The sequence below is a fragment of the Benincasa hispida genome, chromosome 6 (genome assembly GCF_009727055.1).
Source record: "Benincasa hispida cultivar B227 chromosome 6, ASM972705v1, whole genome shotgun sequence".
Classification (NCBI taxonomy): Eukaryota; Viridiplantae; Streptophyta; class Magnoliopsida; order Cucurbitales; family Cucurbitaceae; genus Benincasa; species Benincasa hispida.
This window is the reverse complement of record NC_052354.1, coordinates 32,001,882-32,029,272: the sequence shown is the minus strand read 5'-3', so window position 1 is coordinate 32,029,272 and position 27,391 is coordinate 32,001,882. Positions and strand designations below refer to the sequence as shown.

Here is a 27,391-nt window from a genome sequence, read left to right as displayed (position 1 = left end):
TCGTTGTTATAGTTGAGAGATAAATATTTTGGTTGTCATCTAATGAGTAAACATGGACTATAAAACATAACTTAACTGGCAAAAAGTATATATCATTGACCGCAAGGTTAGAGATTCAAATTTTTCACTATGCATATTATTGAATTAAGGAAAAAAAACGAACATGGAATTACAAAATCATTAATATATCATTGTGAAATAGATGCTAATATCTCCATGAGATGGACTTGTGAACATACAAGAATTGTGAATGGTATAACGAAAAAGAAAAATGACATGAGAGACTATTTAAAATATATTTTAACCTATGTTTAATATTTATATTTCATCTTATTTCTGATTATAAAATTATAGACCCATTAGATTTTAACTTTCTCCAAATCATAGGGATTAAATTTGTAAGTTAACCAACGAGATTCAAACATTTAAAAAATATTTTAGAAAAGGTAGATACATAATTACTTCTGAGAAACAAAATCAACTTAGACCTAAGCTTGCCAAGTTATATCAATTTTATTAATAAATTTACCAATTCGTCAAAATACATGTCAAACATAGTTAAGTGTTGCAATATTAGCTTTAATCTTTAAAAAGTGCTACAAGTTTATCTTCTAAAAAGTTATCACTCAAAACATCGTTAAAAAGGCTTTTTTTTAGCACAATAAAAAAGGCCTCTTATATGCATTCAATTAATTATAAAACATATGTATAATATAAATTGACAAAAATGTAGAGAAGAAAAATAGAACAATTTTTTTTGTTTGAATTTATGAAGAATTTTTGTATGGGTGACCTTTTCACAAACATATTTATGATTGATGACTTGCTCCTACAAACATATGAAATCTAACCTTACATTAGGGATAACCATCTCCATCGTAGGCTTAACACAATGACCATCTCTAGGGATATTAGTTGTTGTATGTTCACCATTTTTCTCATAGTTTGTTGTGTTTTCCCCATGAATATTAGGTGAGAAAAATGAAGAGATAAATATTGAGTGAGAAAAATGAAGATCACGATAGAGGTGACTATCGCATTAGAGACCAAGACTACAATAGAGATGGTCATCCAAACATGATGGGTTATAAATGCATTGGTGTGCCCTAACTTAACCAGAAGGTTAGATTTCATACATCTGTGGGGGCGATCATCAAACATAAAAGTGTTTGTGAAATAGCCATCCGTACAAAAAAAAAAAAAATCATTTATGAATTATGGCTGCAAAATTTCATTGTACTAAAATTAATTAGTCTATGAAGATTTGTACACTAATTTCTATTAAAATAGCAAATTAGTGAAAAATTGAACCTAATGTAAAAATTGCAAGATTTATTTAAGAAGTTGAGAACAATAAAATTCGATTATTCAGAAAATGTTTAAATAAAAACGTAAACAACTACCTACACGGCTATACACTACGGCAGTTCATTATGGTTTGTTAGAAAATCCTTTCATTTCACAATCTCCCGCCAAAACCCCCAAATGAGGATCGCAGAAATCCCTTCGCCTTCTCAACCACAACAACAATCTCAATCCCAACAACAACCAAATTCACAATTTCGATTCGATCTCTTCAATCCCATTCGTCTCCAAATTGAATCCTTAATCAAGAAGGCGGAGCTCTTCTCCTCCGTCTCCGCCGCCGACCACACTCTCTCTCCGGCCATTCCCGACGACCTTCGTTATTCCCTTACTCATCTTGCTCAACTCACTCCCCTCCCTAATTCCACCAAACTCCATATCTGGAAGCTCAGTTACCGCCTCTGGAATGCTTGCGTCGACCTCTCTAACACCTCCGCCGCCCACCGATCCTCTACTGAGCATGCCAATCTCCGTCATGTTGCCTCGGACCTCCTCTATCTTGCCGGCGATGTCGCTGGAGTCCCTTCCCCTGCTGTCAAGTCTGCTTTGTTCTACTACAAGACCGGATTGATATGGCACGATTTGAAGAATTTCGAACTCGCCTCTAGTTGCTTTGAGAGGGCTTCGGATATCGTCTCGAAGATGGATCTCACTACGGTTGTCGATCCCGGCGCCAAGAAGCTTCTATTGGATCTGAATATCGCTAGGTCTCAAACGGCCTGGCAGGTCTCTGACAGGAATCTCGCAATGGTGCTTCTTAGTCGAGCGAAAGGTTTGATGTTCGGTTTGCCGGATCACTATAAAGCGTTGGGAGACCAGTACTTAGCGTTTGGGAAGATCGAGTTATCGAAGGGGGAAACTCATGCGTTCCGTGATGCTTTGAAGCTGATGAATGAAGCTTTGGATCTGTTCGAGAAAGGTCTGCGTGTGGCAAGAGCTAGAGAGGATATGGTTGAGTTTAAAGCCCTACGATCCAAGACGCTGAGGTTCATTTCAGCAGTTCATTTGCAGGTTGAAGAGTTCGATAGTGTAATTAAGTGTGTGAGGCTTTTGAGAGATGGAGATTGTGGGGATAATCATCCAAGCTTGCCGGTCTTGGCTCTTAAGGCTTGGTTAGGGCTAGGGAGGCATGGGGAGGCCGAGAAGGAGCTGCGAGGGATGATTGAGAACAAGGGAATACCAGAGAGCGCTTGGGTTTCGGCTGTGGAGACTTACTTCGAAGTGGTGGGAGGAGCTGGAGCAGAGACCGCCATGGGAGTGTTCATGGGGCTGTTGGGGCGTTGCCATGTCAGTGCAGGGGCGGCGCTGCGAGTGGCTAACAAGGTAGTTGGTCATGGGGGCGAGGTTTCGGAAGTGAGGGCCAGAGTTGCGGCGAAGCTGGTATCAGATGAGAGGGTGTTGACACTTTTTCGTGGAGAGGCTGCTGCAAAGGAAAGAAAAACCATGTACACCCTGCTTTGGAATTGGTAAGTACATTGACACTGTTGCTTCTAGTTCTATTTAATTTGTGATATGATAAACGAACGAGTTCATTTACCGTCAGTTGTGCTTTAGCTAGTGGCTTCTTTTTTATTGAATGATGGGGTAATTTACGGTTGAGAAGCTTAGGATAAAAGTAATATTTTAGTTCTTGAATTTTAGTCCTTTATAATTTAGTTACTATACTTAGAAAAATATTGTTCAGATTTAGTGTAGTCTTTTATCTATGTATATTTGATAAACTCTAATTTGATTATAAATTATAAACTCTATGTAATTACCTAATATAAATTAATAAATAATTTTGACTAAGACTTTTTATAGCATAGACTAAATTATTATAAATTTGGAAGTACAGTGACTAAATTATATCATAATATTTATTAAATTATTATAAATTTGAAGATACAAGGACTAAATAATTACTATATGGAGACTAAATTATTATTTCTAAGACATTTTTATTTGAAACCTTAAAATCATAAGGCTAGGGAAATTTAAGGAGGCAAATGCAATGTGATTCTATTTAAGAGGATATTGTAATATGACACCATGAAAGGTCATGTTCATTTCTAATGTCGATAAAATACAATAGAAGAACTAATTTTTATTTTGCCTAAATTCTTATATTTGTTGCACCTTTTAGTCATTTTTTTATATATTTGAAAACTTCACCTTTTGGTCTTCGAATTTGCAAACCTTCTGTTTCAGTATTTAAACATTGCATTAATTTTTTGCGCTGGATGCTAGCATTTTTTCAATGAAGTATTTCGTAAAACCGTCTTTGTCCATTTATTTACTAGGTTAGGTGTTATAAATTGAAATAGAATCAAATTTTTCATTGAATGGTGAATGAAGAATTGCCTATAGGGATTAAAATTGGAAGGCTAAAATAGAACGTTTGAAAATATGGAACATTAAAACAACATAAACATGAAGTTTAGAGAATGAAATGTTATAAATACGTACAAACGGGATATTAGATATAAATTGTTGGTACTTATCCATTCGATAGTTTATTTTTATTTTTTTCTTTTCCAGTGCCGCAGATCATTTTCGGTCAAAAGGTTACGAGATCAGTGCTGAGATATTTGAAAAATCAATGCTTTACATTCCATACGACATTGAAAATAGAAATCTTAGGGCCAAAGGCTTTAGAGTTCTATGTCTTTGTTATCTTGGTCTCTCTCAGCTTGATCGAGCTCAAGAATATGTCAATGAGGCTGAAAAGGTATGATAAACCATCAAAGGAAGCTGAAGTAAATCAATTTCTAAGAATCTGGGTCTTAAAACTTTTCAAGACCTCGAGTGATATTTATAGTGCTATTCTTCCTCTTTTCTGCAGCTAGAACCCAGCATAGCTTGTGCTTTCCTGAAGGTACTCGCTCTCCTTCCTTATTACACATGTTATAAATAATATAGTGCAGGATTATTAGATCTATCTCCTATGATATTTTTCTTGTTTACCTTGCTAAATGATTGATTGAACTTGATGTTATCTCTGCTTGTGCAGTTTAAAATCTATCTTCTAAAGAATGACAATACGGCAGCCATCAATCAGATCCAATCCATGATGTCCTGCCTTGATTTTACGCCAGACTTTCTCTCACTCTCTGCTCATGAAGCAGTTGCTTGCCGTGCTTTTCCTGTTGCAGTTGCCTCTCTTTCGAGCTTATTAGATTTTTATTCCACAGGAAAATCTATGCCAGCAAGAGAAGTGGTTGTGCTACGCACCTTAGTTACCATCCTCACTCAAGAACCCAACGATGACTCAGAAATCCTCAGAGTCCTGAAACGCGCTTGTGACAGGGCAGTTGAACTTGGGGCTGGTTGCTTCTTTGGAGAAGCAGAAGTAGGGAAGCGAGAACAAAAGTGGTTTGCTGTGGCTTGTTGGAACTTTGGAACAAGAATGGGGAGGGAGAGGAAGTTCGAATTATGCTCAGAATTTATGCAGTTGGCTTCAAAATTCTACACTGCTTTGGCTGATGAAGAGCAAGTCGAAGAATACAATGTCTTAGTTTTCAGATCACTAACTTTGACTGTAACTGCTATGATAGCTTCTGAAGAACAGACAAAGACCACACTGACAAACGCCAAAATTAAACAAGCCAAAGAATTGTTAGATAAAGCTGGTAAGGTAAGAACTTTTTTTTTTTTTTCTTCTTGGGTTGATATCATGTAGGATGTAAGTAGGTCAGTTTGCTTTCTTTGTAGCTAGATTCAATGCTGAAACTAAAATTTGAAACCTGATGCGGACTCAAATTCGCCAATGAACAATTTAAATTAAACCAGTCAAAATCGGTAAAATTTATCTAAATTGAACTCATCTGATTATTTTCCAGTTTTATACCAGTGAAAATTGATCAGCCAACCGACCAATATCCTATAACTTCAACCCAACTACACTTAGTTGAGTGAGATTTTCAATCTCATTTTTCTTTATGCTGCATTATGAATTTGCTTTCTATCAGTTATGATTGCAACGGTTCTATTTATGCAGATTATGAAGTTGATTTCCACAGAGAAGCAAGTCAACAACGAAGAGATTCATCGTCTAGAAGCAGAAAACTTCTTCATCTACACAGTTAGTGCCTATGATATACATGGAAGGCTAAACGATTCAGTTTCACAACAATTGGTGGTGAAAAGTTTTGCGAGCTCAAAGGTTTGCAATTCTAAATATCTTCTTCAGATTGGCCTATATGCTTTGCAAGGCCCTCGATTCAATCAAGAAGTAGCCAACTTCGCACTCAATGAGTGTCTATCAACGCTACTCTCTTCCCCATCGCCGGACTATCAAAACGTCGCTCTTGTTTTCCGGAAGCTTATCGCCATAACAAGCATGAACAAGGGCGAGGCAGATGATGATGCTGTGTATGAAATATACCAGCGAGCTTATAGGATAATGGTGGGGTTGAAGGAAGGTGAGTATCCTTTGGAAGAGGGGAAATGGCTTGCCATGACAGCATGGAACCGGGCATCTGTGCCTGTGAGGATGGGACAGAGCGATATGGCAAAGAAATGGATGGATTTGGGGCTGGAAATAGCGAGGCATGTTGGAGGAATGGAAACTTACAGCTCATGCATGGAGGAGTTCGTTAATGGCTTCCAGAACAAGTTCTCAATGCAGACAGAATGATTTGACTGTGAGTATCTTTTATTATGCAACTTGTTTTTTTCATTTTGGCATGGGAATACTTACAGAATATACAATGAAGGGGAAAAGGAGAAATGAAAACACAGCTAAAATACACTTTTTTTGGTGGTGGGTATGTCATGGAGTTCTTCGCTTCAATTTAGGAGTTTGCTAGCTTGTCCCAAGGTTTAGAAAATAGATTTAAATGTTCCATAAATATTGATTGTTATATTTTTTTTAATGTTGCGGGTTAGGGATCGAACCTCCAACCTCTAAGGATGAAGGTCATACCAATTATTATTGAGCTAAACTCACTTTGATAATACTGACTATTATTACTTAACTCACTAAAAAAGTCCCTACATGAAGTTGACTATTACCTGACTTGATTGAATTTGTGAATAAAGTAATATGACATTTTATTAATTTTCTTTATTGATTTTGGTTTGGTGGCTTTCTTTTTTTCATTTTCTTTCTCATTATTTACTCCTTCGGGGATTTTGTACGGATGACCCCTTCTCAAAGATCTAAATGGCAAAAGGTCAACTTTTTAGAAAATAGATTTTTTGACCTTCTATTTGTGTCATCACATGGTGAAATTACCATAGTAACAATGCGAAGCACACATGAAAATAGGTTTTTTGACCTTCTATTTGTGTTATCACATGGTGAAATTACCATAATAACAACGCGAAGCACGCATGGTGGTCCTCAATGCTCACTTCTTGCTACTCACTCTTGCTCATCTCAATATTTGCTCTCGCTCACGCCCTCGTTGACTTGACACTTGCACTTTGTTTCTACTCTTGCTCTCATTGTTCATTCTCGATTCTCATTCTGTATATTTAAAATTTGAAAAAACATATAATGTTTTATTTCTACTTTCTTTTTTCTCATTTTAACTTTCTTATTATGGGGTGAGAATCGAGAATAAGTAATGAGAGCAAGAGAAGTGTTGATCCTGAAGAGTGATAACGAGAATGAGTATTGAGATGAGTGAAAATCGAGCATTGAGGGTTACCACACGTGCTCTGAAGGATTGTTACAGTAATTTACCACGTGATGATGCAAGTAGAAATCCAAAAAACTTTGTTTACTAAGTATTGTATCTTTTTTCATTTGGCCTAAGAAATGAGCCATCTATGAACAAAAGCATGTGCAACCTTGTAAAAATCACTTGATGAGATAGTTCCACTCCAAGCTATTGCATCAAATGTACCAACCTAAACGCATCAGTGAAACAAAGAGGGGAAATCGGAAATGGCTACGGAACAACAAATTTGAGGCAGACCAATTATTGAAAACCCATATGAACTACAAACAAAATCACAAGTTCTTAGCACATCAAATCAAAATCCATCGGCCATGAAGATTTAGAACAAGTTAAAATAACTTGTATACTAGCCATCTGGTTCATTTGAATTAGGTGAACTTCACATGCATCATTAAAGCTTTCCTTTGGTTCATTTGAAATGAATGGAATCATTGCATCTTTGAAGATAGAGAGACAAATTTTACTCACTTTTTTAATGTATACATCTCTCACTTGGTGTAAATTCATTCCCTCCTTTTGTGATTACAACCTTCTCTTATTTCTTCACAATATTTTTACCTTTTTGTTATCTCATACTATAAATGAAATTCATCTCGAATGTTTCTCGTAAAAAAGGTAATTATGGTAGAAACCCAAATCTTGGTGATTGGATCATTGCTTGCATTGAAGTCAATAGTTCTAAGATTTTTGTACTAATGACTCAATCCTAGAGATAATGGAAATGATTCAATCTTAAAAATCAATAAAAACTACCATTCTGCATCTCAATGTACTATATTGTCTAGAACTCTTCCTCAAATTAGAAATGTCTCACTCATTGCAAGATTATTAGATCCTTAATGAGATGTTTATTTGCATTATGATTTTTTTTAAACCTCCAGTGGCAATCGGAGTTGTAGGTGTTCTCCCACAACAACATTAGCAACATTATAGTAGAGTCCAATCACGATTTTAAAATCTTTTGCAATTTCTAAAATATCAATAGTTTATTTGTATACCCCACATTGAAATTAAAAAAAAATAAAAAATAAAAAATAAAAAAACAAACTTGTATGTCTCCTAATAACTAGATATAAATTGGAGGTACTTTTCTTTCACACGTCCAATGGTAAAAGCTTTTTAATCACATTATGGCAACTTTATCGAATAGTTTTTCTACATTGAGTTGTTACTCATATCTAAGCAACTTTTTTTTTTTTTTTTGGCAACACCAAATATTTTGATTAAGTTACACCATAGATCACATTGTAAAATTAGCATTTATCACTCTTTGTTGCACATTTAAAAACTTACTAAAATGAGATCTACCGAACTTTCTCTTAGTATATTTTGTACTCGAGTATATTGCTTATTTGATACGACCAGCCTAATTGATTCATCCACAGATTTATTTAATTACATCTCAAATGCTCACCATTTTTTGTTTAGCATCTACAAAAACAAAACCAAGTCTTAGTTTATGATACTTTGACCATTTTAGGTTTAAGCTGGTAGGCCTTTGCTTTTTGAGTTCTAAAAAAATTCTCATACCTGTTGGTTCAAATCACATTGTATTGTTCATTGTTCTCCCCTTTTAAGGATGTGGCAAAAAAAAAAAAACATTAACAGGGTTTCTGGAAAAAAAAAAATATCCCTTTTTGCAAAGCAAGATAGGGTCGACGTGAGGAAAATTATTTTTCAAAAAATTCAATTTTATTTTACACTTTTGATATAAATTGATTATAATACACTTGAAAAACTATTTTGAGTTGTTAAATATTTCAATTTTGTTAAAAAATGATTTATTTTTTAAATTAAACACTTGAAAATGTATTCAAAACATATCTTTAATCACCTCTAGTACATCCGACTCTATCTCGAGTGGTTGGGTGGTCCAACCCATTCGCATCTCCACTTCTTCGTAGTAAAATTACAGTCGCCCGGAATCACTCAACTTTCATGGTTTTGAACAATATACCCAAGCCTGCCCAAGTCACGCTCTTTCAACCAAGTCACATTCTTTCGACCAAGCCACATTCACATTCAAATTCTAGCAACTTTGTCTTGGCAAAGATTAGCAAGAATGTCAAGGAAGATGAGATGGAGGGCCAAAGTAGAGTTTGTCATTTGAGTTTAGGGACCAAAGTAAATTATTAATTAAGTCATGCTTATGTTACCAACTACGAACACTTTTAAAAATTTAATATGTAAAACCAAATACATACAAATCGAGCATGAAATTGCTAATTTAATAGGAAGAAAAGCATTAAACTAGTGCAAAAATTAACTTTTACTTCTAAACTTGATCGATTTTATCAATTTTTACCTAAATTTTCAACTTCTTCAGCAAAATTTAGATAGGTGTTGCAATTTTTTTCTTTATTAATTTCCAACAATCCACCCACTAATTTTAACAAAGGAAAAATGACAAAAGAAAAAAAACCAATAGTTTATGAAAGTCAAGTTCGGCCAATAATTTAATTATTAAATACAAAATTGAACAAAATTCGACCCAAATTTCAGACTCAAAATGACATATGCCCCACTTTTAAAAATGTATGTATTTTTTAAATCTTTTGCTTGCATCGTCATCTATTACTAATACAATCTTACTGTACATGTGTGGTTAGACTCTGGTTACTATAGATCAGAGAGCGAGAGAAAAGAGAGAATGAGGAAAAAAAATCCTAAATCCAAAGGAGTGATAGAAATTTGATTTGGTTTTAAAAACATTGGTAGAAAATAGATAACAAAACAAGAAACCAAAAGGGGAAATGGGTGTTTGTATGCTTAATTTTCAAAAACTAAAAACCGAAAATCATGGCCCTGTTGGTAACTATTTGATTTTTTATTTTTGAAAATTAAGCTTAGACATTATTTCAACTTCCAAATTTCTTCCTTCATAATCAAGGATTTAAAAAACCAAGCCAAATTTTGAAAACTAAAAAAAAGTAACTTTTTGGGCCTATATGGTAGAGAATCCAAATTTTGTTTTATATTTCCAGATTCACTCAGTTTAGAAAATATGTGTTTGGTAGACAACCCAGATTCTGTTTTTGAAAATTGTTTTCGGATTTTGTGATTTAAATAGTGCATATTCTAAAAAACAATATTTTTCTATTTTCATTGTATTCAGATTTTTAATCTTAAATTTTAAAATGCAAAACTCTATTAAACAAATATAAAAATATTTAGAAATACAATATNNTATATATATATATATATATATATATATATGTACTACGTAATGTATTATAAATTATATAATCTTATAAAATAATTATTATATAATCTTTTTTAAGATAAATCATATTCATAAATAAATTAATAATAATTTATTGTCAACTATATATTAATGGGTAACTACATCTAGTTTTATGATATATATATAGTATCAAATACATTTTAAATACTTGTTTAAATTATAATCTAATTTCTGAATCTGCTGACAAACACATATATGAAAAACATGAAATACAACCTTGTTTTCATTTAATCCCTTATTTTCAAAATTTCTATTTTCAAATTCTCTATGAAACAAACCCTTAAAAACTTATTTTTGGAATTTGAAATTTAGTTAAAAATTCAACCATTGTATTTTAAAAAGATGCAAATCATTATAAAGAGTGAAAAATAGTCTTAATTTTCAAAAACCAAAAACAAAAAAATGAAATAGTCACAAAACGGACCCAAATATTTACTAAATGGGGCCTAAATAATTAGTTAAACATGCATAAACATACTTTGAGATAGCAATATACAAGGTCTTAATAAAGACCCTATATTTTACTTTTGTCCAATTTTTCTCTCATTTAAAAAAATATTCAAATGAATTCTTAATTAAAATTACTTTTTCATCCTCAACCTATAATTAATTGCACATGTTTCAAAAAAAGGAAACTCAAGTTTCTTTGATTAATGTGCATTTCTTATTTTAGCCATTGTTTTTTCAAAACCCTTGTTCTCTCTTTATCCCTCATTCTCTCTATCCCTCACTCGTTGTCCAACAACCAAACTAGTGAGCGGATCATCAGCCACCACACTGGATGAGGAATGATGGACTCGGAGTGGAGGTGGACGACGAACAACGAACTAAGATGACAAATGACAGTGTGCAACTTAGCTAGACAACTGACGATGAGCGACTCAGCTCGACGTTGAATGACGGTGCACACGTGGTGGACTCAGACAGTCGCGACTCAGCTGGACAGTTGACGGATAGCACGACTTGGATGACGATGGACACGCAGTGGACGATCGAATAGCAACAGATGAGATGGTGGCAGAGGTAAAGATGGGGAGCCTATTTTATTTTTCAGAGATTATTAAAGATTAATATATATTCATATATATATATATATATATATGTTCGAGTATATATATTGTGATATATAATAATACTATGATTTATATTGAAAATTGAGTCTATTTGAGATTTATATACTATGGTAGATATATTTTTTTTATATCCAACTACTTTGAATGTTGAGAACAAAAAAGAATTGCACAACAAACTGTCTTTTATTGATAATGCTGCTAAGCTTAAATAGTAGCTAAACTACATCCACGAAATATAAGGAGAAAAAATAAGCAACCCACTCTTACTACAATTCAACAAGGTGGAAACAGAAAGCTAAAAATAGAAAACTGTTATAACAAAAAACCTTTCATTCCCTCCCTTAAACTAAATGCTCAGAAGCAATTAGTTTCCTCATGAAAGATTCACATACTCCCAGCAACCTTCGAAGCTTCTGAAAAACTTCTAAACTTTAAAGGGTTTGGTCATAATGTCTGCCACTTGATCTTGGCTTCCACAATGAACCAATTCAGCTACACCATCTTTTGTAAGATTTCTTAGAAAATGAAACTCACATCAATATGCTTGCTTCGACCATGCATAACTGGATTTTTGACAACTTGATGGTTGAACTATTGTCACACAATATGGTAATGCAACTTTCATCTGGATGGCCCAACTCCTTCAAAATTTTCCTCACCCAAACTCCTTGACAAGCACAAATTGCAGCAACTACAAACTTAGCTTCTGTAGTTGATAAAGGTCACAATAAGGTTGTTTTTTTACACCACGAAACAGCATCTGAACTCATTAAAAATACATACCCAGATGTACTTTTTTGATCTCCAAATCTCCAGGCATAGTCACTATCTGTATATGCCAACAATCCAGCATTTCCTCCTTTTATGTAATGAATTCCATAGTTCACAGTCTCTTTTTAAGTACCAAAGTATTCTTTAACTGCTTGAAGATGATCTTCCATTGGTTTTTGCCATGTACCTACTTATAAGGCAAGTAGCAAACATCATATCGGGTCTTGTGGCAGTAAGATACATTAAACTTCCCACGAATTGTTTGTAATATGTATCATCAACAGGGACCCCATTTCAGCTTTACTCAATTTGGAACCAGGAACAATTGGGCTGTTCACAGAGTTACTTTCCAGCATGCCAAACCTTTTCAAAACCTCCAATGCATAGAGTTTCTTTGACATATAAAAAATCCAGAAGACTGTTGTAACACTCGATCCAAGAAAGAATCGCATTTTTCCCAATCGGTCATATCGAATTCATGCAACATGGAATTTTTTAAAATCAATCATCATAGTTTCATCATCACCAGCAAAAATTAAATCATCAACATACACACTTACAATGATAATTTTTCCTTCCAAACTTCTCTTGGTGAATAATGTTTGTTGGCTATCGCACCTTTGAAATCCTTCATTGATGAAATGTGTTTCAATTCGACTAAACCAAGCACGTGGAGCTTGTTTTAATCCTATATAAGCTTTGTGCAATTTGTAAACTAAGTGCTCATTACCCTTCTTTTGATACCCTTTTGGTTGCTCTACATAAACATCTTCAGTTAACTCACCATGGAGAAAAGCTGACTTAACATCACGCTGAAAAATATTCCAATCCTTTTGTGCAGCTAGAGCAATAATCATTCTTACTGTATCCATCCTTGCCACTGGTGCAAAAACTTCTGTGTAGTCTACTCCATATTGTTGAGAGTAGCCTTTAGCAACCAATCGAGCCTTGTACTTTATCAATTTTTCCGTGCTCATTGTATTTGGTTTTGTAGACCCACTTTACTCCAATCCTTTTAGCTCCAATTGGTAGTTCAACAAGTTTCCACGTTTTATTCTTCTCAATGGATCTGATTTCATTGTCCATGGCCAGCCTCCAATTTCCATCTTGTATAGCATCTTCAAAATACAATGGATCAGTTGATATCCCTAGTGTCATATGAGCTTCATCCTCTGAAAGAATTCTCCACTAATATAATCATCCCATCCATGTAGGAAGACGCCTCTCACGAGAGTCCTTTAAATTCCTCACATTTTGCCCACCATCACAAAAAATGTGATCCTCCTTCCTAACTCATCTTCTCTATCACTATCAAGTTCATTTTCACTCACATTTTCTTCCTCATCTGCATCATCACCATCACCCAAATCTAAGTGTACTGCTACTATTTGTTTTGCATCTCAATCCATTGTTTTTCTTCCTCAAAAATTACATCTCTACTCACAAAAACCTTTCCACCGACCGGATCATATAGTCTGTAACCTTTTGACTCCTCATAACTCCCAATAACACACAAGAAATGCTTTTATTGTCTAATTTGGTTCTTTTTGCATCTGGAACATGTGCAGTGGCTACACATCCAAAAACCCGAAAATGATTCTACTGAGGGTTTTATCCCACTCAACTCCTCTGGTGTGATATCTTTGACCACCAAGGTAGGACATCTATTTAAGACATAGATGGTCCAATTTTACTGCTTCCGCCAAAAGGTTTTAGGTATATTTTCTCCAATAGCATTGAACGAACCATGTTCATTATCGTTCTGTTTTTCCTTTCCGCTACAGCACATAACCTTCTGTTGCGGAGTATAAGATGGTCGTTAATTGCCTTTTGATCCCATTTTGTTTGCAAAAATCATTGAACTCAACTGAATTAAATTCTCCTCCTCTATCAGTGCGTAAACACTTAATAGGCAACTCAGCTTCTTTCTCAACCAAGGACTTAAAGTATTTGAAAGAGTTAAAAGATTCTGACTTTTCTACCAAAAATATACCCATGCTTTCCTGCTATAATCATCAAAAAACAACAGAATGTACCTTTTGTTGCTTTTAGATGTAGGGGTGATTGGGCCACAAATATCTGCAGAATAGTTCCAGCTTTGTGTTGCTCTCCAAGTGCTCCTCTTTGGAAAAGGATCTCGATGTTGTTTCCCTTTGATCACATCAATGCATGTAGCATTTGAGGCACTAAATTGAGGAAGCCCATATAACATGTTTTTGCACTGTAGAGTTCTCAAACCTTTGTAACTCAAATGTCCATATCGTCGATGCCAAAGATGAGATAAACTTTCAACTCAACTTTTGTTTGAAGGCACTGATCAACTTGTGTTTGAGAAGAAGTTTGGGTTAGCAAAATAAACATCCTGTTGTTGCTCATTTTTGTTTGAATAATTAAGCCTTTCTTTGGATGAAATATTTGCATTCCCCTCCCTTGATCAAAATAGTCAAACCTTTTTCTTGCAATTGTCCTATGCTCAGAGATTGTTACTCATTCTGGATGTAGTATACCTCAGTAACAACATGATTAACTCCATTCAGAAACAACTTCACATTTCTTTGCCATCATATCCATTTTAGTGTTGTTTCCTAACTTCACTGAATGTCGGAAATCTTCATGAGTCTCATAAACATGGATCGATCACACACACATATGATTAGACACCCGGGAATCAAGAAACCATGTATCGTCTCTTTTGACTCCATGCAATTCCTCATAGGACATTAGAAGCATTTCTTCTTCTCATCGATTTTGGCATAGTTTGCTTCTTTATTTCAGGACACTTATATTGGTAATGCCAAGATTTGGCATCAGTAACACTGCACATTTGCTTTGTTGAAATTTGCTCGACCCCTTCCTCTCCTCTTCTTCTGTAGCTGCTCGACCTCGACCTTTCCTTAATCATTCGTCCACCTCCAGTCAAGCTTGCTCCTCTCCGCTTCGTCGCTGAAACTTTTGTTCATGTACTATCAAAGAACTTTGCAATCATAATAGTGAGAGTATCAATATCCTTTGACTCTCAATAGAACAAACGATATAGTTAAACTTTTCTGTTAAAGAGCGTAGACATTTTTTCGACCACTTTCACATCTTGCATATCTTCTCCATAAATCCGCATCTTATTTGCCACCGTCATGTACTCTGGAAGTATTCTGTCACTCCTTCACACAGACTTCATCTCAAGAATTTCAAAGTCTCTACGAAGAGCTTGTAGATGAGACCTCTTGACCCTTGCATTGCCTTCAAATTTTTTCTTCATTGCATTCCATATTTCTTTAGAAGTGTTCTTCTTGGAGAATAGTTTCTAAAACTGTACGATCAATGGCTTGAAAGAGATAATTCTTTACTTTCAAGTCTCAGCTTCATCTCATCATTTTTCTTTCGCTGGGTCTCTTGTTGCAACAATTCGCTAGCTGGTTCAACATATCCAGGTTTGACCAACTCCGTATTCCTTGGATCGAAGGAAGTTTTCCATCAACATGCTCCAATGATCATAATGACCATCGAACGTGAATTGCCGGCTGTACAAAACTTCCTTCATTCTTATTTCCTTCCGTAGTCATTGTGCTGCAAAGTTTCAAAGAGACTTAGCGCTTTAAAAAATCAAAACCACCTTGGCTCTGATACCAGAATGTTGAGAACAAAAAAGAATTGCACAACAAATTGTCTTTTATTGATAATGCTGCTAAGCTTAAATAGTAGCTAAACTACATACACGAAAATAAAGGAGAAAAAATAGCAACCCACTCTTACTACAATTCAGCAAGGTGGAAACAGAAAGCTAAAAATAGAAAACTGTTATAACAAAAAACTTTTCATTGAAATTATGATATATACTGTGATTTATATTGAACGTGGAGTATCAAAACTTTTGAATGATGCAACAATATATTTGAGTACATTTATATTTCATATATTGGTAGAATATTTGCAAACATACAATACAATATTTGAAGGTATATTTAAAAATAATCATGAATGCGCCACTACATCTCTAATATATTTACCAGTATATTTCATATATTGGTTAGAACATTTACAAAAATCTAATACAATTTTCAAAGCTATATTGGAAATAACATGAATCCACTCGTAAAACCGGTTGTTTGATAAGTGAATGTTTTAAATGAGAAATAAAATCATATTAAATACATTTCTCTCTCCAATTGAAAATGGAAAGGAAATCCCAACTAATTAAAACTAAGTGCATTTTCTCTCTTAAATATTAAGAGTGCTTAGGTAAATGTGGGAAAAAAAATTCCAATGCACCTTCTCTCCAGCCGCCCACCATAAAGATATTTTTGTCCGAAAATTCCATTAAATCCTATATATGAAAATATTAAAAAAATTTGGACATCCTTGAAAATAAGTTTAGAAAGGGATTAATCTTTGATAATCCCAATACTTTTTTCAACAATTCTTCGGACAAGAACTTACTAAAAGCTAAAAATTGCATAGAAATTGCAAAATTGATACACTCACAAGTACAATTTGATGAAATAGAAAGTTGATTAAAATAGACAAATTTGCCTCAAAGTTAAAAGTGACTTGTTCCAATTAAATTATTACCAAATATAAAACCTTAAACTAATAAGTGAAAAAAATTTAAAACAATAATTTAACATCTATTTTGCAAATATCAATTTATTCCCCCTAAACCTTGAGATTCCTTCGGTTAAAATCCTAAACTAAAAATTATATCAATTTAAACCCTAAATTTTCGTAAGTGTGTCAATTCATACCCTCATTCAGATTTACTAATGTCGCATGAAACCTATAATTCGAGTCAATTAAACACTTAATTTTCATAAATCAATCAATATAGACTATTCATTACAAACAATTACCTTTCAAAATGTATTAATTCTCAAATGTGTGCATATCTTCTCCAATGCCGATTTTACAAAATGGATAATTAGAGTAAATGCATTGACATTTTTCAAAGAAATTATGTCTAAAAATCTAAATTGATTCATTCATTTATGAAAATTGGCTTAATTGAAACAATTATAAATTTCGCTCAAGGTTTTTCCATGGAATGTAATAGAGTATGTAAATTGATACACCTACATAAATTCAGAGTTTGAAGGGTTACAATTACTATTACTAGTTCAAAGTTTAAATTAGTTTAAAAGTAAATTGATATTTTTCCTATTCTACTTTTAATGTTTTCTTAAAACTGAAAAAGTGAATTATGAATAATTTATGGATTAAGTACAAAAATAAGGCCATCTTAAAAATGAAATTAATAAGGACAAAAAAAACTGCCCTCCTTTTGCAAATAATTTCTAGACCACTCGATTCTTGCAAATATTTTTAAAGATGACCCTATTTAAGACTTTTTTAGCAAAATTGAAAAGAAAAAAAACACAAGACCTAATACAACATTATATTTATAAATTATTGATTAAATTGCAAATTTAGTTAGAATTTCATCGTTTTGACTTGACAAAATCTCATAAATAATCCTTATAATTTGATAAAATCCTCATAAATAGAGTCTACCATAAAGAATTTTATCCAACCATAAGAATTGAATTCTTTCTCCAAACCATTGGACCAAGTTTGCAATTTAACCTAAATCATTTTTTTAAATAATCAAAATTACTTTTGACAATTTTAAAATTAATTTTAAAATCACTTTAAAACACATTTATCACTCAAAATAATTTAATATTAATATTAGTTTTGAAAAATTAATAACATGTTTGATAATTATTTTGAAAATGACAAAAGTATTTTAAACAATTCTAGAGTTACTCTCAAACATGCCTTAAAGCTAATTATTTAATATTTTTCATCTATTTTAAGGAGATGAGTCAAATAAAAAAATGTAAATCACTTACGACCAGTTTGGTAGGTAACTCAGATTCTGTTTTCGAGAATTATTTTCAAATTCTATGATCCAAATAATGTAAATTCTTAAAATAACTTTTTTATGGATCCAAATCTTGAATTCAAAATTTTAAAATACAAAATTATATTAAAAAAGATTAAAAACAATAATAAAATTATACTATTTCCTGTTATAAACTCAATTATTTTTGTTAAACTTAAAATATGTAATATATTTCATATATTATATGATATTACAAACAATAATTATACAAAAACTTTACATAAAACAAATTCAAAAATTAATTAGAAATGATTTATATTCAATTAATATTTAGTGAGGAACTAAATATATTTTCAATTCCATTTTAAAAATTTGTTTAAATTGAAATTTAATTTTTAAATCTTCTATCAAATACATATCTGAAAACATGAAATACGTTTCCATTGAATCTCTTGTTTTCAAATTTCTGTTTTTAGATTGTCTAACCCTTTTAAGTACCCAAATCTGAGAGTCCAATGGAGTCGACATGATCAGGCACATCACTGCAAAACTCACAAGAAACACTTGAAGGTGTTAGATGGAGAGATCTATCGATTCTGGCTTCCAACCATGACAATCTTTTCTCAAGACTCAACACTCCAATGTGCATAATCCTAATATCAACTTGTGCGGCTCTAGCACAAGCACGAAGCAATATGTAGTAATCAGCATGAGCAGCGTAAGTCAGCGCACCCTCATCGATCTTCCTCGAGTAGTGAAGGTAATCAAATCTCTTCGGGTTAACTCTTGGGGGAATGTAGCAGAACCTTTTCTCCTCCATGTCGAGTTTCAGTCGTCTGATCGCTTCATCTATGGAAGTTGGTATTGAAGCTGCTTTGTCTTCAGAGGATACTTCATCATCATCACTATTTTCTGAACTTTTTGATGGACTTTGCTGAGAATTAATTGACCCAGTTCTGTTATTTGATGATTCGCCGTTAATACGTTCTTTGCCTTTGACTTTCTTGCTTTCATTGGATAATCGATCATTAGAACCTTCCCTCAATCTCTTTTGATTGGAAGTAGCATTTTGATCCACATCTTCTGTTTGTTCTCGATCCTGTTAACAATTTTACTTTTTCTAGTTAGGAACTATGCTTGCATTTTGATTGTTGCTTTCCCACTAAACATTGATATGGTAACAATTATAGCAATGTTATCAAATCCCCATTGCATGGCAACAAAAGCAAGTCATATTGTCAAGTAGAACTATTATTTCCCAGTCGTTTTTTTTTCCAATATCTATGAACACAGACTAATTTCATCTGATAATTTGTCTCCGATATCTATGCACACAAGAATTTACTTGATAGTCATTACCTTTTCATTCTGATAATAATTCCATAATTGTTCGATCATCTTTTGTTCCTCATGATCATCGACATACAACGACTCTGAACCAGCAAAGACTACATCCTTACAGTACTGAAGATAAGTTGGCAAGTCTTTAGAGTATTCTGCCAACACAAATTTGCAAATTATCAAATGACAATTTAATAAGAAATAAAAGTGAGCAGGGATAGGAAGAGTAATCTTATTTAGTAAAAGCAGATGTATAAGAATATGTTTCGAGAGTAGTGATTTCAAAATAGTTAAAATCATTTTTGTCATTTGCTCTTCAACATTTTTTTAATTATTCAAAATCAAATTTGATAATATGAAAATTGTATTTAAAAGAATAACATTAAGTATTAAATTAATTTTGAGTAATTAAAAGCGTGCTTCGAAGTAATTTTGAATCTAATAAAAGTGACTAACCATTTTAAAATCAATTATAAACGTACACTAAGATTGATCTAATAATTAAATAATACTGAAATCATACCATAAGTTTCAGCAATCTCATGATACCGAGCTTCAATCTTGCGAAGGAACTCTGTAGCAGTCGGATGGGAGTTATTCGGAGAAACAGACGGATTGTCCACATTAAGTGAAGTAAATCCGCGTCTGTTTTCATTATCAGCCTGCATTTTACTAAAATTATTAGCAGGACTTGAATGCGTAGCAGGACTTGAATGCGTAGCAGGACTTGAATGCGTCTTCTGATTTGGTGGGAAAGATGAAGCACAATTAACAGACAAACTCTTTTCCCATTCTCCAAATCCATGGAGATTATACAGAATCCTCATTGCTATAATTAGAATTGACATTACACAAACACGAGAGGGAAGTCTCAATTCATTGGTTGATAACCACAAATCAGGAGGCATTGACCACTCATAAATGCGGCAAGCATAAGGCAAAATTTTATCAACAGGAAGGGCAAGCTTGTCGAGAAAACGACATGCTATTGAATGAAAATTGACTGGAGGAAGATTTAGTCCTATGGTATGAGCTATCGATGCTGCCAAGGATTCTAACTTCTGCAGCGAGGAAATTCGAGAGGGTCTATGCATATGCTTTGAACTTATAGGACAAGCGTTTGACGTTTTCCCAATGCGATTTTCAATGTCGATAAAAGCAGCATAATATGGAAGTTTCCCCTCCAGTGACCACTTTATTATGTCTGTTGGCAAAATTGCTTCCCGAGCAACATGGCAAGCCAAAAATGAAACAGCTAATGTACAAAATAATGGTATCTTCTTTCTTAAAGATTTAACCCATACAACTACTACCCTTTGACCATACAAATTGTGGGGTTCGTCTTTATTGTTAAAGCGAACACGTCTAATGCATTCAGGATCTGTTGAATGAAAGAACATTCAGTTTGCAACTAAAATGAAAAACAAATATGACAAAAACTCAAAATACTAAGATAGTGAAAACAGTTAAACATATTAAAATAAATCATGAAAACTCAACCAACACTAAATAAAGGAATAAATGAGGTATTATCTTACTCTACTTACAAAACTATAACATGTCAGACAAAATGATGCACTGACAAAGGAACTTGGGAGAAAGGCATCGGCCATATGGTATATAGAATAAAAACTCTGATATTTGAATATCCAAACAATATAGGCTAAAAAAGAACAATCCAATAATAAGAATGAGTTCATTTTTCAAAGCAACCAGCCATGTTTAAAAGAATCAAACAAAAAGTCAATGCCACTAAAAAATATAAAGCTAAAGATTTCACATTTCAGTTTCAAGTATCAAAATGATTAATGGGAAGTTAAAATATAAACAAGAACTTCTAGTAGAAATAACTAGTTATCAAACCTTGCCATTGGCTCTCAGAATCCTGGACGGTCTCAAAGGCCCAATCCTCATCAAAAATTCGTGTAATAGTCACAAACCTCAACCAAATGCTCGCTGCCAACCCACAAATTACAGGGGTTGCCTTGAATTCCTTCACCAAAGCTTCGCATTGAAGCTCCACAATCAGCTGCAACCCCATTACATATCTCATTCTCACTTCATCAGCATACTCCTCAAAGCTTGGTTTTCCAGATAGCACACCACCGGACCCGAAATCCTCTGGACCAGTAGGCCCGACACCATCATTTAACATCACAACGTCATCATCCTTTCGAGCTTCATTGCCATATGGGTCTTCCTTTAAATTAAGGCTATCCCAGAACTCAGACTGACTTGTACCAAAAAGTGGTTGAGACTGAGATAGGGGTTCCACCTTCAACACGGCTGGATTATGGCGGCGCTTGTGAGATTGTGAGTAGATTGGGCCACCGGATTTACCGGCATCTCTTATAGCCAAATCCTCGTCGGCAACACCAGTGTCGATGATGTCGTCAGCCTGGGAACCACACTGAAGGCAGTAGAAGAAGCCATCAAAGCCATCTGTAAGCCCAATGCTGCCACAGTTGTAGCAAGACAAGTTGCAGGGGTCTGCCATTTGAGATCTTGAATGTAAAATGGAAAAAGAAAAACCAGAAAAGGTTATCAATCAAAATTATTATATGAAGCTCTATTATTCGAAAGACTCTTGAAATACTAAAACAAAACTCTAACGTTAGATCTCAATTCGACGGAGAACGAAGACTGTCTAGTACCACCCAAAAACAACCTTAAGCCTTAAATAAAAGCCTCCGACATAGTTCCAAATTACAATAGAGAGTTCCCGAGAGTTATAACTTTAAACGAGTTCTAAAAGGTTGAAAGTGAGGTGTTACCTGTTGAAAAACACCAAACAGGCTTAGAACTTTGCTGGAAAGTGTTCGAATAAGACCCAAGAGTTTCCGAATGGGTTCGAACTAGTTTAAATCAACTGAACACAAGAATTCCAAGGGTTAGGAATGGATCTAAAATACCATAAGATAGTTTAGGCTTAAAACGCTTAATTGCCAACTGAAGATGGCCGAACAGCCTCAACACTTGCTGGTTTGTGCACAAAACTAAAGTTGAAAGGAGGTGGGTCCTTACTGAAAAGTGTCCAAAGGGGACAACATTACTAGAAAAGTATCCGCATAGGTCTGGTATCAGTCCGAAACTACAAGACAGATGTTCTAAAGGTTAGAGGTTAAGCCACAGCATTTGAATGTGTTCGAAAGGAGTTTATAGCACTTTTGCCCATGAACCTAACCTAAACGAACTTCAATCGTGGCTGGAATGTGCTAGAATACGCTTAATCCTGCATATTTGAAGTCATTAAGAAGTGGGTAACGAGAGTGGGTCTGTATCAAACCTCGTCAAAAAGGCAGAAGCACACTGCTTACTGATTTCCACCGGAAGATACGTCGTAGAACGCTGCAGAACGGGTTATCGCTTCAAGATCGCGAAGGAGTCGTCGGGCGCGGGTCGTTGTCTGAGCATGGGTCTTGCGACGCTCACTCACCGCAAGTCGCTGCCAACCGTCGCCGTTTGTGGGTGAGCTGGCCGAACTGAAACGGCGAGGGAAAGGGGGTCTCGCGGGACTTAAGAGAGGAGGAAGGGGTTTTTTTTGGTACGGATGGCCTCATTTAGAAAGTCCAAATAAAAAATGATCACATGGACAAAAAGTAATGAAAAATGGCGTTTTGATGTCATCAATATGTGATTTTATATGGAGACATTAGAGTGGATTAAGTTCAAGTATATAGCCAAAACAGTCTATAATATATGGATAAGATGGGTACCTTATTCTAGGGACATTATTGGATGCAACCCACTTTGTATTTAGTACAAACAATGTGATCATGAATCGTTTATATGAAGACAGGCAAGTGGGAGCGTCCTGTGCAAATAGTTTGTATAAGACCGGATGAAGAAATAAGTCACTCTTACTTATAACGTTGTTTACTATTTAAGACTGACTATTTCAAAGCGATAACCTAGGTAACTTAACCTTAATCTTGAGCTAACTATGAACTCCTATTTATTCGGGATAGATTTGCATGGGTGAAGGTTGACCCAATAGCGCTGGTTCAATAAACCTTCCATTTTAGGGGAAAAACTGGGTAGATAGCTGGGGACATAAGGTATAAGACGAAATTCACTCCTACCCGCTTTTAGGGATAGCGGAGAGGTTATTCCCTTAAGTGATAACTCTGGGTCTTGAACAAGGGACCCAACCCTCTCACTGACCCGAGAGGGACTCGGTTTGGTGATTGGAACACAAACCAATTGTTCATTAGAGGATTGGTGGGACTTAAGGAGCAACATGTAATCTCAGGGGTAAAATAACTTTTGAACCAACCGTTATCATGAACTACCTGTGAAGGGTTGACTTACTAATTATGGTTAAATCAAGTAGATAGAAATATATCTACAGTGGAGAGTATAGCTACCAGGCTTTAGTGGAGTGACCCGTGTAAGAGTGTATTAACATGCAGCGGAAGTAACAAGGATCAATAAGCATTCAAATTCACTAATTTTGATAGAAAATAAAACATGCTCATCTAAAATAAGAGGGTTTGTGATCATACCTTTGTAGAACTCTTCAAGATCTCGAACAACAGTAGCAGTCTTCTCCAAAGAACAGCGTGAACCACCTCAAGATCTTTCCCACTATCCTCTTGGAGCTTTAGAATGAGTTTGGGACTCAAGAACAACTTGAAGTAATGTAAACACAAGGAGAAGCTCACAACAGCACACTACTTGAAGAACCTTTCTTCCAAACGAAATTTTCTCTAAAAATTCTGTATAATGCATGTCTCAAAATCACTTCATTCTTCTTTATTTATTGTAGATGAAGGTGCAAAGAAGAACACTGCATGTCTTGCAGCTCATGCTTGGAGTTAATGAAGATGAGAAAATAGATTTTGTGTGAGCATGAAGAAGATGGTAATGGAAATACTTGCTTTTCCATTTTGTGCATGTATTTTAACTTTCCAACTTTTCTCAAAATCAAAACCGATTTCTAAATTCAATTTTGATTTTAAAACTAAAAATTTAATTTTATAAAATTAATTTCATAAATTAATTTTTAAATAAAACTAATTAATTTAATATCAAATATTAAATTAATTTTTCACAAATTCATCTTCATATATTTAAATCATACTTAAATATATATATATTCCCTTATTCCGTTTAATTTTAATTTGAATGTTTCAAATTAATTTCTCAAGCTACTCTAAAGCTTAACCATTTACGACCTAGTAGAGGGACTTCATGGACCTACAGATCATGGGCTCCAACGGTCCGAGTAAGGGTATACATGGGTTGGGTAGGGTTGAGTTGAGGGTATTTTTTGGACCAACCCGAAAATTCGGGTTGGTTTGATTGACTACCCAAATGACCCAAATAAAGTTTTCAACCCAACCCAACCCAACCCTTAAAATTCGGGTTGGGTTGTGGGGTTATAGCTTATTTTTTTACTTTTAATGAAAAATATGTAAATTTATATACAACACATGACTAATAACTAAAATCTCATAAAATTAAGATGTTAAATACCAAATATCTATGATATTTATTGTAAATTTTAAACAAAGACAAATATCATAACAATTTTAAAAGAAAAATATTAAAAATTCAAAAATTAATCAATATAAAGAAATCAAACTTTAAACAAAGAGGAATATATATATAAAATTCGGGTTGGATTGGGTCAACCCAAATTTTTTTTTAGCCAACCCATAACCCAACCCAACCCAATAAAAAAATAGAAAAAATTCAACCTAACCCAATCCAAGAACAAAACTAACCTAGTCCAACTTTTACATTTTGGGTTGGGTAGTCTGGGTTGTTCAGGTTGTCGGGTTATTTGAACACCCCTAGATCCGATATTAATCGACTAAACTCATTAGACCGATCTAACCCCCATTCGTTAACTAATGGGACACTCCACTATAGCCCATAATTGAACTCCCCTCACTGTAGATATATTATGTCCACTTTATATAACCATAATTAGTAAGTCAATCCTTCACAGGTTGTTCGTAATCACAGTTGGGTCAAGATAACCGTTTTACCTCTGTAAATACATCTTAAGTTCCCACTGACCCTCTAATGAACAATTCTGATTCATAACACCTATGAATCAAGTCCTTTCTCTATCATGGGAAGGCGAAGCCCCAATTGTTCAAGACCTGGAATCAATACTTAAGAGAACAACCTATCTACTAACCCTAAATCGGGTAGGAGTAAATTCCATCTTATAGAGTTATGTCCATAGCTATTCATCCGGTCTTATCCCTAAAATGGGAGGCTTATTGAGCAGTGCTATTGGACTACTCTCACTGTTTGTAGATCAAAGAATAATCCCAAACAAACAGGAATTCATAGCTAGCTCAGGATTAAGATGGAGTTAGCCTAGGTTATTTAATAAATGAAATAGTCAGTTTTAACTGTAAACGATCGTTAGAAAGAAAAGTGACTATTTTCGTGGTCTAGTCTATATACAAACTCATTGCATAGGATGCCCCCACTCACATGTCTCAACATGAACGATCTGTGGATCACTTCATTTGTAGCATTCTACAACTCTTTGTAACAACTACAGAGTGGACCGCATCCAATAGTGTTACCAGGATGAGATACTCAATTTCATCCCTATACTTATTAGACCATTTAGGCAATATACTGTTAAACTTGATCCTGTATATGTCACTACATAAAGTTACAATATTCAGACTATAGTCATGGATATATTTATTGGATTTTCATAATAGAATGCAAAATCAACAATTTATTATTATTGATAAATAGAATGTTTAACATGAACTGCGAGTTCTAGGACATTCCCAACAATCCGTAGTTAATGAATTTTGATTAATTTAGTTTAAAGAGTTTAGCCAATTAACTCAGATCGTTGGAGCTCAGAATCTATAGGTCCATTAGGTCTGCCTACGAGCTCTCAAACGGATCAAACCTTAGAATAGCATGATGAGAGAAAACGTTCAATTCAATTTAAGAGAATAATTAATTATATACGATATAACTAAACGTTTAATTATCAAATTAAACAAAATTGGAAAATTGGAAAAATATTTAAATATGATTTAAATATAAAAAATACGAATAGGGATTCATGTTTTAGGAATTGGTGGTTTAATAATTTGATATTAAATTATTTTAATTAATTATTTGAAATTAATTTTATTAAAAATTAATTTTTAGAATTAATTTTTGTTTAAAAATAATTAAATTATTCAAGTTTTGTAAAAAAAAAAAAAAAGGACTTCAACTTAATTTTTTTTAATTAAAAATCAATTAATGAATTTGAAAATGGTTTTCAAATTGAAAATTGATTTTTTAATTAAATAAACAATTAAAAAAATTGGAAGAATCAATGATAGTGGGTTTTTCTTACTTTACACACCAAATTCCCACTCATATTTGAGTTGTTTTGTGTCAAGTAACTGTGTAATCTGATTGCATGGAGATTTTGAACAAAATCAATTTAATTTTGCTGAGATACAGTTCATGCATCTGTTTTTTGAGAAAGGAAAAACTTCTTTCTCAAGAACTTGCCTAAAACCAGAAAAATCTTCTTCATTTCCTTGAAATTCAATTCATTTTGGATCCCACCATCTAATCTAAGATCCTAGAGGAACTTGTCTAAAACTGGTGGTCTACTAGCCATTGGAAAGGAAATTCGAGTAGGGAGTTGCTGATTTGTGAAGGATTCTTCAAAGGTATAATACTAAAACCCTATTTTCTAAAATGTGTTATGCATGCTTTGTTTACTCAAATTGATATAATTAGAGTACTTATTGATTCTGATTGCTTCCGCTTATTACATGCTAGCTTTAATAATTTTTTGGTCACGTATAATGAGCTGGTAAATCTAGTATATGAGATCATGTAAGTTAGTTCGACAAAATACAAGATTATGATGAAGGTGACATATAAAATGGATATTGATTCTCCTCCAGTATGCTTAATGGATGATGCTGATGTTAAATTTCTTCTCTCAGAGTATGACCGTACTAGACCGCAGGTATTTGTAAGTCTTGACGAAATTGAAGAAGTTCATCCCAAGGCAACATTCGATTACCCAGAGAGAGAAGACCAACCCATGTATGGGACAGATGTCAATGAGAATGATGTTTGTCCATCGGGTGTC

At 33.9% G+C, this 27,391-nt stretch overlaps 2 protein-coding genes across 7 annotated transcripts; one reads left to right on the top strand and one right to left on the bottom strand.

The window, feature by feature from the left end:
* The first annotated feature begins 1,411 nt into the window (after window positions 1-1,411).
* Window positions 1,412-6,335, top strand: LOC120079537 (TPR repeat-containing protein ZIP4). Of its 2 annotated transcripts, none has more exons than XM_039033747.1 (5): window positions 1,412-2,831; window positions 3,886-4,075; window positions 4,190-4,222; window positions 4,358-4,981; window positions 5,345-6,335. In XM_039033747.1, exons 1-5 carry the CDS (start codon window positions 1,486-1,488, stop codon window positions 5,981-5,983), a joined length of 2,832 nt encoding a protein of 943 aa, XP_038889675.1. In that variant the 5' UTR covers window positions 1,412-1,485; the 3' UTR covers window positions 5,984-6,335. The 2 variants fall into 2 exon arrangements, with proteins under 2 accessions (XP_038889675.1, XP_038889678.1); XM_039033750.1 differs by having other exon boundaries at window positions 4,358-4,976; window positions 5,345-5,581.
* A 12,010-nt stretch (window positions 6,336-18,345) lies between these two features.
* LOC120080128 (TATA box-binding protein-associated factor RNA polymerase I subunit B) lies at window positions 18,346-22,877 on the bottom strand. 5 transcript variants are annotated; one of them, XM_039034694.1, is made up of 8 exons: window positions 22,617-22,877; window positions 22,484-22,531; window positions 22,324-22,390; window positions 22,074-22,168; window positions 21,163-21,803; window positions 19,823-20,680; window positions 19,318-19,454; window positions 18,346-19,057 (listed from the first exon to the last, which is right to left on the bottom strand). In XM_039034694.1, exons 5-8 carry the CDS (start codon window positions 21,794-21,796, stop codon window positions 18,449-18,451), a joined length of 2,238 nt encoding a protein of 745 aa, XP_038890622.1. In that variant the 5' UTR covers window positions 21,797-21,803; window positions 22,074-22,168; window positions 22,324-22,390; window positions 22,484-22,531; window positions 22,617-22,877; the 3' UTR covers window positions 18,346-18,448. The 5 variants fall into 5 exon arrangements, with proteins under 5 accessions (XP_038890622.1, XP_038890621.1, XP_038890623.1 ...); XM_039034693.1 differs by having other exon boundaries at window positions 22,484-22,877; XM_039034695.1 differs by lacking the exon at window positions 22,484-22,531 and having other exon boundaries at window positions 22,586-22,877.
* Window positions 22,878-27,391: the final 4,514 nt, after the last annotated feature.

Excerpts from the sequence above, each read along its gene's own strand:
- LOC120079537 (XM_039033747.1), top strand. The coding sequence starts at position 1,486 with ATGAGGATCGCAGAAATCCCTTCGCCTTCTCAACCACAACAACAATCT. Across the intron at positions 4,076-4,189 it reads ATGTCAATGAGGCTGAAAAG|CTAGAACCCAGCATAGCTTG; the intron begins GTATGATAAACC and ends TCTTTTCTGCAG. Across the intron at positions 4,982-5,344 it reads TGTTAGATAAAGCTGGTAAG|ATTATGAAGTTGATTTCCAC; the intron begins GTAAGAACTTTT and ends CTATTTATGCAG.
- LOC120080128 (XM_039034693.1), bottom strand. The coding sequence starts at position 21,796 with ATGGCAGACCCCTGCAACTTGTCTTGCTACAACTGTGGCAGCATTGGG. Across the intron at positions 19,455-19,822 it reads TGAGATTGCTGAAACTTATG|AATACTCTAAAGACTTGCCA; the intron begins GTATGATTTCAG and ends TTGTGTTGGCAG. Across the intron at positions 19,058-19,317 it reads ATTATTATCAGAATGAAAAG|GATCGAGAACAAACAGAAGA; the intron begins GTAATGACTATC and ends AATTGTTAACAG.